The sequence below is a fragment of the Ascidia mentula genome, chromosome 8, assembly GCF_947561715.1.
Source record: "Ascidia mentula chromosome 8, kaAscMent1.1, whole genome shotgun sequence".
In the NCBI taxonomy this organism is placed as follows: Eukaryota; Metazoa; Chordata; class Ascidiacea; order Phlebobranchia; family Ascidiidae; genus Ascidia; species Ascidia mentula.
The window spans coordinates 5,734,490-5,751,154 of NC_138573.1; the positions used below are offsets into that span (position 1 = coordinate 5,734,490).

A 16,665-nucleotide genomic window follows, 5' to 3' on the forward strand; every position below is an offset into this window, starting at 1 on the left:
GGCTTTCACTTGGCGGTTTATCGGTGCGGAAACAAATATAAACACGGGACACAACCCTCGTTAGAGGGCAGCACAAACCGCAACAATGCGCGGCACACAAAAGTTAAAACGTCGGCAAAACAGCACAAAGCACCTCGCAACTTAAAATCCCAACTGAAACTTTTAAGACGGTGGTTGCGATGCACACGCCGCAAAATACAAAACAACAAAAGATACACACACGGTACTTCCCCGTGACGTCATCGTGCACCGAAGCAATACGCACAAGAAATGTTTGGAACAGCGATAAAACAAACAGGCGCGACGCAAAATGGACAAGCGAAAAAAACGAAGAGTTGCCGACGAAGTCGCCAGATGGCGCCGCGGGGATTGATCGGTAACCATGACAACGACAGAAGTGCTTACTGTGACGTCAGGCACCTCAACAACAGCGCTATGATTGCATATATGTATATATATAGATAGATATTTGTATGTTGATAAGAGATGGACGCGACGCATTTGTACATGATCGGAGGCTTGAAATTTCGCCTTTGCTCCACGGTTTTAATCAAAACTACCGAACATAGCAGTGCAAGGAGGCGAATACCTTTGGTCAAAATTTTGCTCAGAAAGAGAGTGCTCTTGTCGTATAATATTAAGGCCGGCGCTGGTAATTAAAAGATTTTGCTTAATGAGATGCTTCCGTTCTATACTACTTTGTTCAGGCGTTTACTATACTTGAATATTGGTAAGCACATAATCATTAGATCAGTTGATGTATGGATGTGAAAAACATTTACCTGTAATGTCAAATGCCATGTTGTAAAACTTGATTACAACCCATGGAGTTGTTGGAGGTCGGAGATTATTTAGGGGAAAGGCACGCATGGCTGAACAAAGATTACCGAGGTATAACGTTTAGTTGCTTAAAAAGTGGGAAAGCGCCATTACGTAGTAAAACGCGACTTGCCACGACAAGAAGAACGAACGTTTGGTAAAACTCACAATGCGTGAAAACCGTGACGTGGGTAAATGCTTCGCGTTGCTTCGAAAACGTTTAAAAAAGTAGCAAATTCGGGTGGAGTTCGTCGCCAGACGCGTTCCAACTCTTTTGGCGCTCTGTACAAGAGGTGCGCCGCCTGGCGGAAACCATGGCGCATGGATGTTGATCAGTAGGGCGCGTGCTTGAGCAGGAGCGGTTAGTCATTGACGAGCTTGTACATGTGGTGTTGCGCTCCGTGTTCGGATGTGGAGACTTCAAAGACAAATGCGAGACAAAGTAGCGTCTCCTGCGTATCGCGGTTCGAGATTACCTGCAAGTGTATTCATTATTAAGATGTTATCGATAAACTTACATCCCTGTATGACAGTGCGGTAAAATGCATCTTATATAGATTTGACGGCCTTCGTGTAAAAGTCCTAAATCGTTTGTTTTTAGTGATATACGGCGTTGTATTTCGCCTACTGGGCATCATCACATCGCTGATTAAAAGAAATACACAAACCAATTGCCGACGTGAGGGTTGTGCATGTTGTACGCCGTGTTAGCTGCGGTGCATTGCATAAGTAACTCGCTATGGGATAACAATAGCAAAAAGCTACAAGTAAGAATAAAAAACATTTTTGCATTGTAATGAGATAAAGTAGACAAGAGGTAAATATAAATAAAGAGCCAAACAGGTCCCACTTGTTACCTGGAGAATGGTGAAGTTTTCCAGCACGCTGTTCATCATGTATTTCTCGGGCAGGTGTTTGAGCTTGAGGATGAAGTTGATCATGTATTCGCACATGGGAGATCGGTGGATGCGGTAGGTGAAGTGGTCGTTTTCGAACCTCGCGCATTCGGTCTGCGAAAAAGCGACCGGTTTCAAAACTTTACATTAAAAGAAGTAGATTTTAATCGTGACTTTTTCGGTGGCATATCACAAGGAGTCTTAATTCTTGACATTTTCACGGCCAACTGTGGAATGGTCATGAAAAATTTCGATTTGTGCGTTTTCTTCAACACATATCGGAGTTTTAAGTTTTTTTAAAGAATTAACAGTGTTTTTTTTTTAAATTAACATTTCTGACATAATAAAATCGTGTACCTCCACTTTTTCGACGACTTGTTTGCCGAAGGAACATACTTTGGTGGAACAGGTGATTGTCATATTCTCCATACTCTCGTATTGACTTGTAACAGCGTAAAAACCACCGGGATCATCCGCTATATTCACGTTCAGGTCAGCCTGTGGTACACATGTTAACATAAATTTTACAAATGGGTCAGACAGATTATTCTCCTTTAAGTAAAAATTTGTATGGAACACGATTTTGGGCTATATTAATAAATACATGCTGCATTTTCCAATTTATACGACGATACTCTTCCTAATACAGCAGTATGTCTGTACTTTTTAAAGAAACAAAATTAACATCAGTCCATTTGTGGGAAAAAAACAATTCACACAGGGATAAACTGAATACCTAAACATTCTCTCAAGAAACTTGCGTAACAAGGAGGGTGTCACTAAATTTACCCAGACCGCCACTGGTGCAAATAAAAGGGGGGGACAAGCGATGCTTTTTTAAGCTCAGACTGCCTCGATGAACCATGCTAAGTTTACATACCCAAAATTTAACGAGGAAAAACGCGTCCTTTGGTCCCTTCTCGAACAGGTCGCGCAGCCCGCCCTGCGACTCGGGGAACTTGTCGTAGATTTGTCGGATATCGACCGACTCGAGCATCGGATCGTTGTAAGAGGGATTGCTTTGATTGATGTGGACGAACAGGTGTTTGGCATACTGTGTTGGAATGTGTGTTTAGCTGTATGGTCGGACAGCGTACGTTCAGCACGTGCAACATGGCCACATTTAGTGCGAGTCCAATATCGATTTTGCAAAAAATGTTATGGTCTAAAACATGTAAAGGGGTAAATTATACGTTCTATGGCAAAAAGTGCAACAAATGTGATATTTTAACGATAATATATACGAGTGCGTGACTTGGGTCAGTTGAAAAAACCTTACTGCTTGCAAGGAGAGACTTACATTGTCCATTTCGGTGGTTTGTTGTTCCAAAAACGCCGAGAAATCGATGAGTCGAAGTTTTTGGCTTGCGATCTGTCTGCTCTCCCACGGTGGCCCAACGTTCGCGCTCTGGTTAAACCCTGAATAGAGAAAATATGCTCAATAAAAAATGTATGGTAGAGATGGGATATGGCCACGTACCGGCGCTAGTGGCTGGAACAGGTGGTGCTCCTCTGGACACTGAAGCGTTGAGACTTGCTTGCATGGCGGCACCTCCAACCAATCCGACGCCTGATTGTCCGGATAAGGCGAAGGGGGGTGCGTTGAACGGTTTGATACTGAACGTGAAAACATAACGGTTAAAATGGAGGTGAAAACTCGAACTTTAGGAAGGTAATTTATTTACACTTTCAGGCGAACTACTTCTGAAGCGTAATTTGGGCATAATTGTCGATCTGAAATTTTTTGTTAACATTACAACCGAAATCATGTATGGACAACAATCTTAGTTGTATTATACTCACTCGGGATCCGGTTGCCCGACCAATCCGCTCCAGAGCTAAACAAACAACACAAACCAGTTCATATATCTTTTTTTTACCAGGAAACTGTTGTAATGGAAAGTAGTTTACCGTGGGTTTGGGATAAGTCTGGCGGATGCCTTGGTTGATATCCATGTGATTGTTTTGCAACACACCGGCGGATACAATTTGTGCGGACGACATGGATGCCATGCTCTGCAACACCTTGTCTTTTGTCGCTTGGTCCTGCGGCAAAATCGACTGTCAATAGAAATTGGCAGCTTTACCCGAAGGACCCGATCAATTTATTGCGGTTTACATTAAAGTAAGACACAGAAAAATATAGTTTTATGGATTTTCAAGCGTAAAGTATACCAGAGTGACGACAGAAAATGTCGCAACGATTTTACCCATTCAAAGATTGTTTAGTGTCTAAATTCGCTGCCTTCTTGGATTTTAGTCAGTTATCGAGCAGACGAAGCGAAAAATCAAAATAACCCTAACCAACGATGACGTGAACGCAAAAGTAGGCCTTTGGGAGCAAAAACCTATTTTCGCCTGACTGGCCTGGGGCGCTTATGAGAAAAAGAACAATTTTTACATACAGCAAGTGTCAATCACAAGTTTGTTGTTTGAGATGGTTTGTCGGTACGTTTGTGCAACGTAAGGAATTATCCGGCGAACTATCTTAACTCTGTACGGTATATAAAAACGAGGCTTGCGACAAGCACATGTCATTGAGCAATAAAATCACAACGATCCTAATATCTGGTTAGAGAGCTGTGACGGAAACGTGTTTTCCCGAATCGATCAAGCGGACAACCGAAAACTTCCTGGTATTTTTAATTGACTGCATCGCCACCTGAAGTTACAGTTGGAAACTTCCCTTGCGCTCACGTCAAAGCGAAAATCGCTTTCCGGACAAAAATAAATCCCGGCCAAAGGCGGGTTTCGTGTGGGAACTCTCGAGCAACTCGGTCGCGCTCTGTTGCCCCTAAAAGCATCACGTGGTTTTACGCGGGCGCAACGCAGCGACCCGTGACCGACTGAAAATAAAAAGCGAACGCCATGTTTCCTATAGATATATGCCGCTGCCCTTTTCACGAAGCCGCTAGCATTTGCAAAATGATCTCTGAAGGTTGGCGGTAAGTAAGTTAACCAATTACTTCATAACCCTTGAATAAAGTAATTAGTTAGCAAACCTTAAACTGAGACTGCATTTCCCTCGACTTCCTTCTCGCCAGTACTTGAATGTGGCTGGAAACCTACCATAAATTAGAAATGGTTGATTCGCGTTGAATGACAATGATATTGGTATATTTATCATACCAACACACATAACAATATGTTCAATTGCACTTACCTGTTTTCTGGTTCTAGTTTTGCCTGTTCGAAGTTTAATGTATCTCGCAATAAGTTCATTTCGACCTGAAAATACAGAATGCAAATACATAAATAAAAGATAAAGAGACAAGGTGTGTGTTCAATGTGCCACCTGTAAAATTACGCAGAGCGGATGGTTACAAACATTTCACATTTGCATATAAGACTCCGGTGATAATTTAGAATTAGAAAAAAACCTTCATTGAATAAATGCAAATGTGACTTCAAAATTAACAAAAATTAATTAAATTGTGACCATATGCCAAAATTGTTTCCAAACGTATTTCACAGAACAATAACAGTGTAACAACAAATAACAAGTGCAATACAGTGTGACAACAAATAATAAGTGGTATCAACGTTAAGCAGCACTCAGCGCATTTCCAAGTGCCAGTTGCAAAGGACATTTGAGTTCTTTTCAAGTGTTATGTTTTAACAAAGGGCATTAGCAATGAATATTTCAAACCAGCAACACTTACACAACAAACAGGTGACAGCATGAATAAAACAGACATGTTTGGGGTAGAGTGTGACCACATCAAATATTAACAAGGATTAGGGGGATTAGCCTGGCAGAAAAGCAGCCTTACAAGATCTAATTGCTGCTGTTAATATTTCACCTGGGGTGGTGGTCACAGCTAATTGGAACAAATCCTTCAAACTAGGCAGATTAGGGTGGACTCTCATTAGCACAAATAACCAACCAAAATTACCCAGTGGTTGCAGAATGGCTATCAAAACACAGTTCCTCTATTCAATTTTAGAACAACCTACACATGACTATATGACAACAAATGAACATTTTCTATGTTTGAATTCAAATTTAACCAATATTGTTTGAGGCAAATAAAATCAAGGACCAAAACATTAGAAAACCTATTTCTTTGTATACTGCAACCCATGTGCCCAGCGCTAACCACTTGAAACTGGTGTCACTTGAAAGATGACATCAGTTAAGCCAAGTTCCGCCGATAACTGATAAAAGGTTATCGTTTGTGTGACGTATGGTTTGTGTCAGTCGGTGATAAAAAGTGGTTATGACATAATAGGTTGTTTTTGTGCCCAAAAACTGATAACATTTCAATGTAACTAAGTGGTTTACAAACTGTCTTACAATGCATAGAGTTTTGAGATAAATAAATAAATGTTATGTATGACCTGCAGTGCGAACCCCAGCGACTTTGGTTTGAAATATCCATCACTAGTTTCAAGCACAAATCAATCTGTCTGGACATGGAAAAATTAAATAGAGCACCAAAGGAACATTAGCTTCAGTGGGATTTCAAGCCTCTCTATTTTCAAGTGGGCAGGCAGGTGACACAGTAACGAAGCACTGCCACAACTGACAGCTAACCGCCCAACTGCAAACACTGGTTGGAGGTGTTAAAAGCTTGGTGGAACACATTAGCTGACGGCCTTCCGTGCAGTCCGCCCGGGTGGGTTTTCAACTTACAGATTGTGAAGTGGGAGATACGAGGTCACGACTTAACGCCACAAGATGGACACTGAAAGTTTTTTAAGTTTCGTTAAATGTATCCGATGCAAAAGGTCAAATTTTGTTTGTTAAAATCACATATGCACACATATGATAACGCTGTGCTAACATGTTATTTTAGTTCGTGCTTCATCGGCAAATAGACCTAAAGATTTTTAAGACAAAACCAATTAACCATATTTTACACAAGGATCGGCTCAATACAAACTCGCCACGGTTTTTGCAAATCTGTTCGCAGTCTTCCACATTTTGGAGCAATACTCTGTCAACGTTGCTTCCCGTGATGGCAGGCAAAGATGGATCTTAATGGACCGCGGGCTGTCAAGGAAATGGCAACAGCCCCATCTTCAAAACGTGTACAGGGGGTGGCATTAACGGGGGCGCGGCCGGTGACCCATAAAAATCGAAGTTGGCTGAGATGACACGGTCTCGGCAATGAAAAGTGAACAGAATGGCTTGTCTTTGTGCATGCATTTAACCCTAACCAAGGTCCAGAGAATAAAAAATCGACGACGGGAAATCTTGGAAAGTGCTTTCGCTTGTGGGTGTAACTGGGGTTGTTTAGGGTCTCGGTGTGATTTTTCGAGGGCCGATTTCGGGTGGAATCACTTTAAGCGGTAATTGCCGAATAAAGTGCGCACCGTAATCCATTACAAACCTTTACCGCGGCAAATATTACACCGGTGAGATTTGTTGGCACCGGCAGCGCTGTGGGCGTAGGGAATTCACAGCAAAACGTAGGAGAAAAAGTTATGTACCATCACTAAACTTAGAATTTTCAGTACACGCTTCTACATTTCCCCACATTTGAAAGAAATGTTTTTCTTCCATTCACAAGTTGTCAAACCCAGCTGCATTTAACATTTGGACAAGTCCTCCCCAAAGGCTGACGAAAATGTCACCAGGGTTCAAGTCCCAACAGCACAGCTACAAGAAAACCAAAACGCGTGCTTATTACACCCCGAAGGGATGACAAACACAAAGCAGGCCAGTGGCATTTCGCCGACTTTGACCTTACTAAGCAATTCGGCAGAAGTACGAGGTGGTCGGACAGCAAATCTCCACACGTAGTGTTTACTGTCGCCTTTATTGCGACACAAAAGGCAATTATGACGTCGCTACACTCCTGTGTCAGATTGTAGAGGTGGTACAAGCAAAGTCAGCGCAATCGGGGTTACGATTTTTGATATATCGGGACAAGTTCAATGGGCGCTGCGGGTTGGCGAAATTCTAGAATGGTGCCTTTGTTGTGGTCACGTGAGCAGAAGGGTTTGTGCGGCAGGACAGCCGACGGGCGTTCACAATCGCCTTGTTGGCGCAATACAATTTGATACATTATAGCGGCGCCTTGAAATTGTGGTCTACGACGCTAATGTGTGCTTGTTTGACCATGGTTGTGTTTAAGGCCAAAATAACGCAAATATTAAGGCGTCGGTTAGCCTTGCAAACAGTTGCAAACGTGTGACAGTTATTTGTTAATTGGGAGTGTGCAGCCGTATGAATTTAAATGACTTTTCGTATTACTGCGTAGCCACCCGAATTGCAACCGCACAACTTAAACTTCGGGTTTGTTTAGATGGGGGTAAAGGTCGCGCTTTTCCGGAAAGTTCAACAGCCCAGGCAAATCCGCTCTGCGCTCACACTTGGCAAACGTTTAACTGCGTATAATTGCGCGCAGACAAGCGCGATTAGCCTGGGGAGGGAGGGCCGACCGGTCTTGAGAAGCGAAGAAGGCACTGTGGTGGGAAGAGAATCGATAGAGTGTGGGATTGGGAGCAGCGTTAAGCGAGCGGGCAGAACGGAAACCAATGCTGGTGCCCATGGGCCGGTGCCCGACGGGTTAGGAGATAGCTCGGGTGAGCGCAAGGCCCGGGTATATTAGGGTTTGTTGTGCGACGCCCCGATCACTAAGCCATAGGTGATGTAAGACCCATCGGCTGGGACTTGCATGGAGAATGGGTTGGGGATTGCGGGCACCTTTGCGGCGAGGCATTCGTCGATGTTGCAGTAACGCATCGTTTTAGACTAAAGCGAATTGGCCGCCGCACTAATTCAATCGGTGGATATTAGCGACGGGCTGTCGGTAATAAGGAGACACGTCTATCAATGTATCACTGCTATGACTGTCCTACCATTTTGTGCTTGTGAATATTTTTGTACACTTTTTTTACACGATATCCTGCAGGTGGATGATGATGTACCACAATATATCATGTGGCAAAAAAATTTTTTTAGGCAAACGGCGGGTTCGTAATGTTGGCTTTTGAATTTTCTGATTTAGGGAGGTAGTGTTTATATATAAAATACTGAAAAGGTTGGATTTTCCCGCATTCCAAGTCAAAAACGTGACACCGGGCTGGAATGTCCTCCATATTTTTTTAACGGCATTGAACCGCACAAGACCGACAAACAAGGTCTGTGAAATGCTGCACAATGTGTTCTGGAAAAAATGTTGGGGAAATTTTCGGCATTTATTTTTGTTTTCATCAGGTGTGGAGAAACACACAGATTTGAACAATTGATCTTTTATATGAAATACAGTGGAAGAATACAGGTTTCCACAAATTCAACTTGAAGTGGATAAACGATGCTTTTTTCGTATAAAGCAGTAATTTTTTATAATAATACGACGATTCGCTGAAATATACGAAAATCGTTAAAACACAACGAAAAAAACAATCTCGTTTCACCACAAATTCATTTAAATCCCAATCAGGACACAAAGCCGAAATAAGTAATCATATCGTGTTTGCAGTAAATGCTCAAAATCCTCGGTCAACTCACCGTACATCTTTCCCTCGTCGGATAGAATGATTTTCCGCCGTCCGCAGGGCGGGTATATGGCGAGCGCTTCGTGGAAGCTCTGCTCGATGTCCGGGCTCCAAACTCCCTCGGCTTCATTGTCGCCCACTTCGCCCTTCAGTCCGCTGCGCAAAAAAACAAGGAAACGATGATAAAGACAGGAACCAAATGCTTGCACGACTGACTGACAAGATCAGTTGATAGACGGGTGATGATTGGTTTACTGGGAGGGCCGCGTCGGTTATTTGACAGCTGGAGATATTAGCAGGAAGGATGGGTTGTATTTTATCGTTGGTGGTGTTTTTAGACAGAAAGCGGCGCGTAAGTCCCCAACACACAGTTTGACCGGGGCTGGGGATTTGGAACTTGCAAGTAATATCAAGTTTTTAAACAAACACAACTTCATGGTCGCGCAAGTCCGTCCCGGCGCATAGCTTGGGAGACACCGTCCTATCGGGTTGCCTAAAACATTTCCACCCAGGAGCGCATTTACAAAATCGGGTAATTTTGCTTGCATTGATATTCAATGTTGGCGGGTAGGATACGCTGCAGATCATGTTAAGATTCCAGGCGTGATATTGTCCAATGTCGGTAAACAGACAACACGCGGAGCAGGCTAGGAGGTGTTTATTCTATATCGGCAGAATTATATAATACATTGGCGGTGCACGGGCGAACACATCTTAGCGGGTCGAACGTGATTTGGCTTAAATGCATACTGTGTGATTGGATAACACTGCCTACGAGAAGGATTACAACGGCATAAGACTGATGCACACGTCAATACAGGGGACATTTAAACCGAATTTACACCAAAATATTATGGTACTTTACGTGAGGCCTACAATAAATTAGAAACGTATTCATAGTTTTTAAAAATTCACGGAGTTAACCGTGTACAGAAAGAACAGATATACGTCAAAACGACTTCCGTACCCACAATACTGAGAACCAACGAAATTGAAATGGGGTTTGACGTCATCGGCCGTGGGGCTGGGGGTTTGACAAAACGAACCGGACGAGCCGGGACTTGTGATAAAATCCCTCATCATTAGAAAACAGATTTTAAGCACAATTACACCTTCACAACTCTGATGTCTGAGTTTTGCCCTTGCAACAAAGACGAATTGTATTAACAATATCGTTAAAGCTGTGTTAAAAGGCTAAGCTTCAAATCCGAGCGAGGTGCTTTCACATCACTTTTGCGGCTAAAAAGCCAAAAAATAAGCCAATGCTCTGATAAAACTCATTAACGCTTCATTGCTGTCCTATCACTGGGTTTAAACATCCCTAAACACCCAACAAATCGTACTTTCATTGTTGAAAAAAAACTCTAGACTCTTCAAAGTTTCATTTCCTCTACTGAAGCGCGGGCCTGGCACGACAAGAAAAAACTCGGTTCGCAACGAATTTAATTAAATCTCTCGATAGCGGCAAAGACCGACCTAACGTCCATCCCAACGGAGAGTAAAACTCGTCCCAGTGCAACATCACTGGATCCATCGAAGCGCCTCATACCAACAGACCGCAACACGACGAATCGTGAAATACATCAACGCGCTCAAATCCAAACCACAAAACGTCAACGTTGCAACAAGTAACAAAACACACCAAAGAATGATCAGAATTTGTGGACGAAGTCAATTGATCCCGATGAGTAACGAGAGTTGTCGATTGCTGCAAATGTAAGCAACGCCTAAGCGGTACCGATATTCGACACTCGTCCGGCCAATTCACAAAGGCCCGCACAGCGCGTCGCTTTCGCCAGCTTTTCAGATTGCGCGAACAAGGCGATTAAACAGCGGGGACGCTGGTAGGCGAACGAACCGAATGCCTGGTCAAGTTACCGCCTGATCTCTGGCCAGAATCCGATTATAATGGCCCGAGTAATAGGGTTACCACTGACAAGCCTATATCAACTGAGTTGGCTCCCAACGCGAATATACTTTATACAATGCTAAATGCCGACAGGTAATGGAAAACTCGCCGGAACCGCTTTATCGATCCTTGTGTTGTGTTGTGTAAATGTTTTCTATTTCGGTAAGCTACTGTTGAAAGAATATCTAAAACAATTGACAATAGCCTGTTGGTCATTATACGTGGTTGCGTGGAGGCAATCTCAGTGCTTAGCCCTTATCCCTTGTATATTAACTTTATCACATCCATAAACATAACTAAAATGTTATTTCATTCTGCTGTCAGCGACTTTAGGAAAGCTATTTAAAATTAACAAAATATATTTATGTTCATTAACTGGGATTAAAAATGCCCATATGGGCCACACATACTCCTACGGGCGGCGGGCGTCATTGCCACATGGGTTTTTTCTCTGTGTCCCACACAATGGCTTGGGACAAAACTGCTGCCCGGTAGAAAATAATATCTGCGCACATGCCAGCATAGTGTTGATCGCGCTTTCTTGTCGGTCCTGCAACACTTTCAACTTGCCTAGGTTGTTCCTACAGGTACTGATAGAAATTCACTCCCTGTTCTACTGCCAGTACTCGTTCAACATCCGCCTATTTCAACCCTGAACAGCATCTACAACTTTTTTGCTTTGCAACACAAACCGCAAGCAAATCCCGCCACATTAAACTTCCCCGTCACTTAAACGGTCGAAAGCTCCGGTCATGCGAAAGTGGTCGGCTCGTAATTGCCATGGCCCGGGATGGCAATTATTCGAGGCATTACAAGAAGACGTGATTAAGGTGGCGTTGATGAGTCAGTCGCCAGTTCGTATTAATGGCATTTTGACAGTTAAGGTGACGCCCGCGGGCTTCGTCCGGCACCAGGTTTTCGGACTTGTGGCAAATGAGATGTAAGCAATTTTGGCCACATAACAATCATTTTAATAGACAGGTAATTAACGATGTTTAAGGGTTATAGTAATGGAACGCTTGACTGTAAATTTCCGAAACAGATTAGAAATCTCTTTGTAAGGATAAAATTTGCCACTGGGTAAGCACGGTCAGTAATATGGTGATTACACAAGAATAAAAACAAAAAAGACCAGACAAAGAGACAAGACTGAAACTATTCAATTCCTTTTGACTTTTTTCACCACGCGCACAGCAACGAGTTATAAACAAGTTTTTATACTTACTTTGGGTCCTCGGAACTGGGTGATGGGCCATCCGAGTTGGAACCCGGCCCCCCCATGAGGCCGGGTGTGGACGACACTGGGGGAATTGTGACCGACAGTGGGACAGGTGGGGCCGAGTTCTCAACACCCGATGACAGTAGAGGGGGGTTGGCAGCAGCCGTGGCCCCAGCCAGGGTGCTCTGAAGATGAATGTTGGAGGCGGAAATTATGGTGCTCGTCTTTGGGACAGTTGAGAGTCAAAACTGAGGGTACAGGGTATCGGTTGGGGTTCTGTGAAAAGAAAATGTGTTCAATGTTGAAAGCCTTGATTACACAGTTACAAATCTGGGGCATTTGCGGAAAATGAGTGAAAAAATATTAAATGCTTTGGACAGCTTGTATTAAACGTTGAGTCAAACCAATCTCCAGTTTTACTGCAAAAAAAGTTACAGTTGAAAGTCAAAATATGTTAAAGACTAGAGCAGAAATCAAGGTAAATGGATTCTGGTATCTAACTGAGGTAGCTTAAGTTATATACACATGTACAAAACCAACCCCGAAATAAGAAAAACAATCGACGCAACTTCTTAATTTGAAAAACCATCTTTGGTATTTTGGAGTCCTCTACAGAGCGTGGTCATGCAAATAAAAAGCATCTACAATCACTGCCTTGTAAAGCTGGGCGAGGACCGAGCAAAACAGGGTCTGTGCAAACAACCTCCAACGAGGGAGTATCTCGTAAAACAGCGAGGGGGCCATTCGTGATGTTAAATGTTGATGTGATATCGGGCGAGGCCGGTCGAAGTGGTCCGTTGTTTGTTGGCAGTTCGCCGCAACTCGCTTAATCCATCCACGTTCTAGTAACTGATTTACCGACACAACGCGACCTTGCGGGCTATGACGCAATTACTGTTTGCACTCGCTACGTCATGTGGCGTTGCACACCATCATCTAGGCGAGGGGGCGTAAATTAGGTGAGCATGCTAACAAAATTGTGCCGGAATAAGTAGCGGCGCTGCTAATGTTGGCTTTAAATGGGCCTAACACCGTTGTTTTGATGAAGCATAGCACCTGGTGTGTGGAGGTCGGGGTGTGGCACAATAACCGAACTGGCATAATTTCGGCACAGCTTTGGTTGCCACATAAAACAGGCCGCGTATCGATGTATCAGACATTAATGCGTGGGATTTGCATGTAATTTGCCGCCACATTAGACGGGGGCATTTCAAAAAACAGAATACATACACAATATTATATCACTTTCAAGTACTTGCAAACAACGACCAATTTTGAGTCAGCGTCGGGTCAAGCGAACCAAATCACGGCCGCGCCTTCGCCCCGAAGTGGCGAAATTTGATATTGGCAACAAGCGCGGTGTGGTCTCTACTCTTGCCTCTGGCGTTGGTTCGGCGTCGCAAGCCCAACCACAGCTTGCTAGCGATGTATATCGGCAAAATCTCAAGCGCACCGCAGAGCAACAAAGCAACGGTTAGACGAAAACCGGTCAGGAGGCCGCAAAGCGAGGCAAATTGTAAGTTTTGAAGTCAACTAAATGTATGTCAGAACCTCGAGGTGCTTGCAGCTGCACCACGATAAGCTGACATCGGGACTTTACAAAAAGCCAACGCCCTGTTTTCGACCTTCGCGCAATACACACAAAAACCACAATCTGTTTCATATTTAATTCAAATGATGTACTCTGCTACTCTATGACAACAATAAACATAGGCGAAGCTAAAATCTTTGCACAACCCACGCAAGCTGGTTGATATAAATTTCAGTGGTTAGTTCAAAAACCAAGCCGCGGGTTAGTTAAATCAGTTTGCTACTTAATACTAGGGCAAAGCGGGATCTCAAAACAAGGATGGAAACTTTTTTAATTATCGCTCTCAGCAAGGCCCCTTCTCAAGCATGTGATGAGTGAGGGTGGATGACGCGCGCACGTTTAATAAATAACCAAATCACGTTAAAACGGGCGCGTCGCCGGATACAGGCCGTCACATGGAAATCGCCAGACCTACACCTACACGTCTCTCTTATTTGCTTCCCAAACTTCCAATGTGGCGACTGTGAAGGCACACGCAGCGTTGTAGGTTGGATGCAGCTGCGCTGGGGTCAGGAAACCATGTTTTTAGACACTAACTCGACGCTCGCGGATTAGATATTGCAGCAACTCCCCGTTTGCGCTGTGCTGCAGACGCAGTGGAAGACATATGATAATTACATTAAATTTGCCTATATTGTCCCAATCATTTGTCGCGCATATGAAGTGGTTTTACTTTGCGGGGCCTGACAAATTGAATACTGTAGTTAAATTTTGCCATCTGGTGCAAATTAACCCAAAACGAATAAATGCAACAAATTTCCGACGCAATGTTAATTTATGGATACAGACGCTGACGACTATGCCAATTTAAAACTAATATCCATGGACGCAAAACCATTTCAAAAATTTGCGTAGCGCCCAGAGAAACTGAATGTAATTGAAGGGAAATCGCACGCCTACGTTTGGTAGGTGTATTATCACCAACATGAAGGTGGCAATTGTAAGCTCGCGTCTCACAGATCATTAAACCACCCACCGCACCATGGTACATTTAATATGTCTGCCCAGGTAAGCAACTTTACCTCAAAGTGGCAAAACTGCTTATCCATGTGGCACATTACAAAAACGTTTCTGTGGAACATTACAAAAACGTTTCTGTAAGGTATGGAATTTCATCAATACCTGTTCTTCATACTTACAAAATTAACAGTTTGCCATAAAACCACAGGGTTTAATATAAATAATTGCAGCACTCACAACACCGAAATAATTGAATTGTGAAGTGAACCAAATACTTCCTCCATTTTGCCAAAATGACTTCCTAAATGAATTTTTGAAGGGGGAATCAGTAGGCTATTGGCACAGAAGCATAAAGGCTAAGCTACCATTTAACAAGAACCATTGTTTTGTTCCAATGACCAACAGACATAGCTTTTTAAAGAAACTTTTTTGAGACAGAAAGTCCACTGCAATCAACACATGGATTCCACCATCGCACATCCATGTTATTACATTACAAAAAACAAAAATTAAACATTATTTATCATGCTGGTTTACAAGATGTGTGGATATTTGAACAGAGTAATTCCTGCAGTCCAAACCAAACTAGAGTTTTATTAACAACACTATTAGAAAAACATGACTTTACCTTGCACACCATCATTGAATATATATACTTTTAGTAAAGCCTTTGACATATTATTATAAAGTTAAACTGTACTCAATGTACATTAAGTACATTGCAAAACACATATTTTAAACAATAAAGTCAACATTTTGCATTTAATTATGTAACCAAACTACTGGATTATGCACTTTGCCTATTTACATTAGTAACTTACTTTGATGTAAAAGGTAAAGTGCCAAAGGCACAAAAAGATGTTTGGCATCATGATGAAAGCCCCTTGTATAAGAATTGCCCAGGGACAGATCCAATAATATATAGACTATATATGTATATCGAAAAGTTTTTGGAAAAGAGTCAATGTTGTCCCTACATTAAATATTCATCAAGTTGAAATACTTTGAAAAATACAGTTTTTTTGCACTATACAACAAAAAGAGCTTCCTTTCTCACAAAAAAACGGTTTTCTGCATTTACTGGTGAACTTGACTACACAGAAAAAAAACTTCTAACCAACTACGCCTTGGGTCGCCAACTATCACACTCGAACTTCGCACACTATCACTACAACATATTTTACGCAAAATACAAAATACGACCTTTCAATATCAAATCTAGTATGCCGTCAGGCTAGTCCCACTGCTGGAATGAAGTGAATTGACGAGAGGTTTCTTGAATCACAAACCACACATGCCTTGCATAACTCCGTACCTGGCTTCGGATTAGCGCCATTTCAATCGCGCGAAACTGGGACAAATCAACGCGAAAGGACCAAAGCAACATCACTCACCTTAAGCACAATCTGTCCCCAACACGTCAATCATCGACTCCCGGTTATTTGATGCTTGATTGTCGAATTATTTTCCTAAATTCCGCCGTGCATCAGGCGCCTCGACTCACCAGGTATGCCAAATATGAAAGATACGAAAGATGGTATGTCGACAACGCAGCCTTGCCCGCGCGCATGCGCACAACGATCAGGTGACGTAATGAGCTCGCCAAACACCGCGTCGAGGTTCTTTTTCAGAAAGCCGTGGGCGCTGACGGCGGCAAAGAAAAGAGAAAAACGCCTCGCTCGTTAAGTTGGCAATGAAAACCTCCAGGCGGTTGTTCAACACAAAGCTGCTTTGTGCCCTCTGGTTAGAAGGGAGGCGAATTTATATCTTCACTTCATCTTCGGCGGCGCACTCGGAGCGCGAGAAAAGCTCGTTCTGGTTT

General features: G+C 43.0%; 1 protein-coding gene across 2 annotated transcripts; it reads right to left on the bottom strand.

The window, feature by feature from the left end:
• Window positions 1–5: 5 nt before the first annotated feature.
• On the bottom strand, window positions 6–16,635 carry LOC145912760 (transcriptional enhancer factor TEF-1-like). Of its 2 annotated transcripts, none has more exons than XM_083000343.1 (13): window positions 16,238–16,635; window positions 12,299–12,568; window positions 9,178–9,320; window positions 4,879–4,943; window positions 4,718–4,780; window positions 3,627–3,776; window positions 3,519–3,553; window positions 3,196–3,332; window positions 3,016–3,134; window positions 2,596–2,769; window positions 2,073–2,213; window positions 1,677–1,829; window positions 6–1,295 (listed from the first exon to the last, which is right to left on the bottom strand). In XM_083000343.1, exons 2-13 carry the CDS (start codon window positions 12,352–12,354, stop codon window positions 1,182–1,184), a joined length of 1,350 nt encoding a protein of 449 aa, XP_082856469.1. In that variant the 5' UTR covers window positions 12,355–12,568; window positions 16,238–16,635; the 3' UTR covers window positions 6–1,181. The 2 variants fall into 2 exon arrangements, with proteins under 2 accessions (XP_082856469.1, XP_082856470.1); XM_083000344.1 differs by having other exon boundaries at window positions 3,627–3,761; window positions 16,238–16,630.
• Window positions 16,636–16,665: the final 30 nt, after the last annotated feature.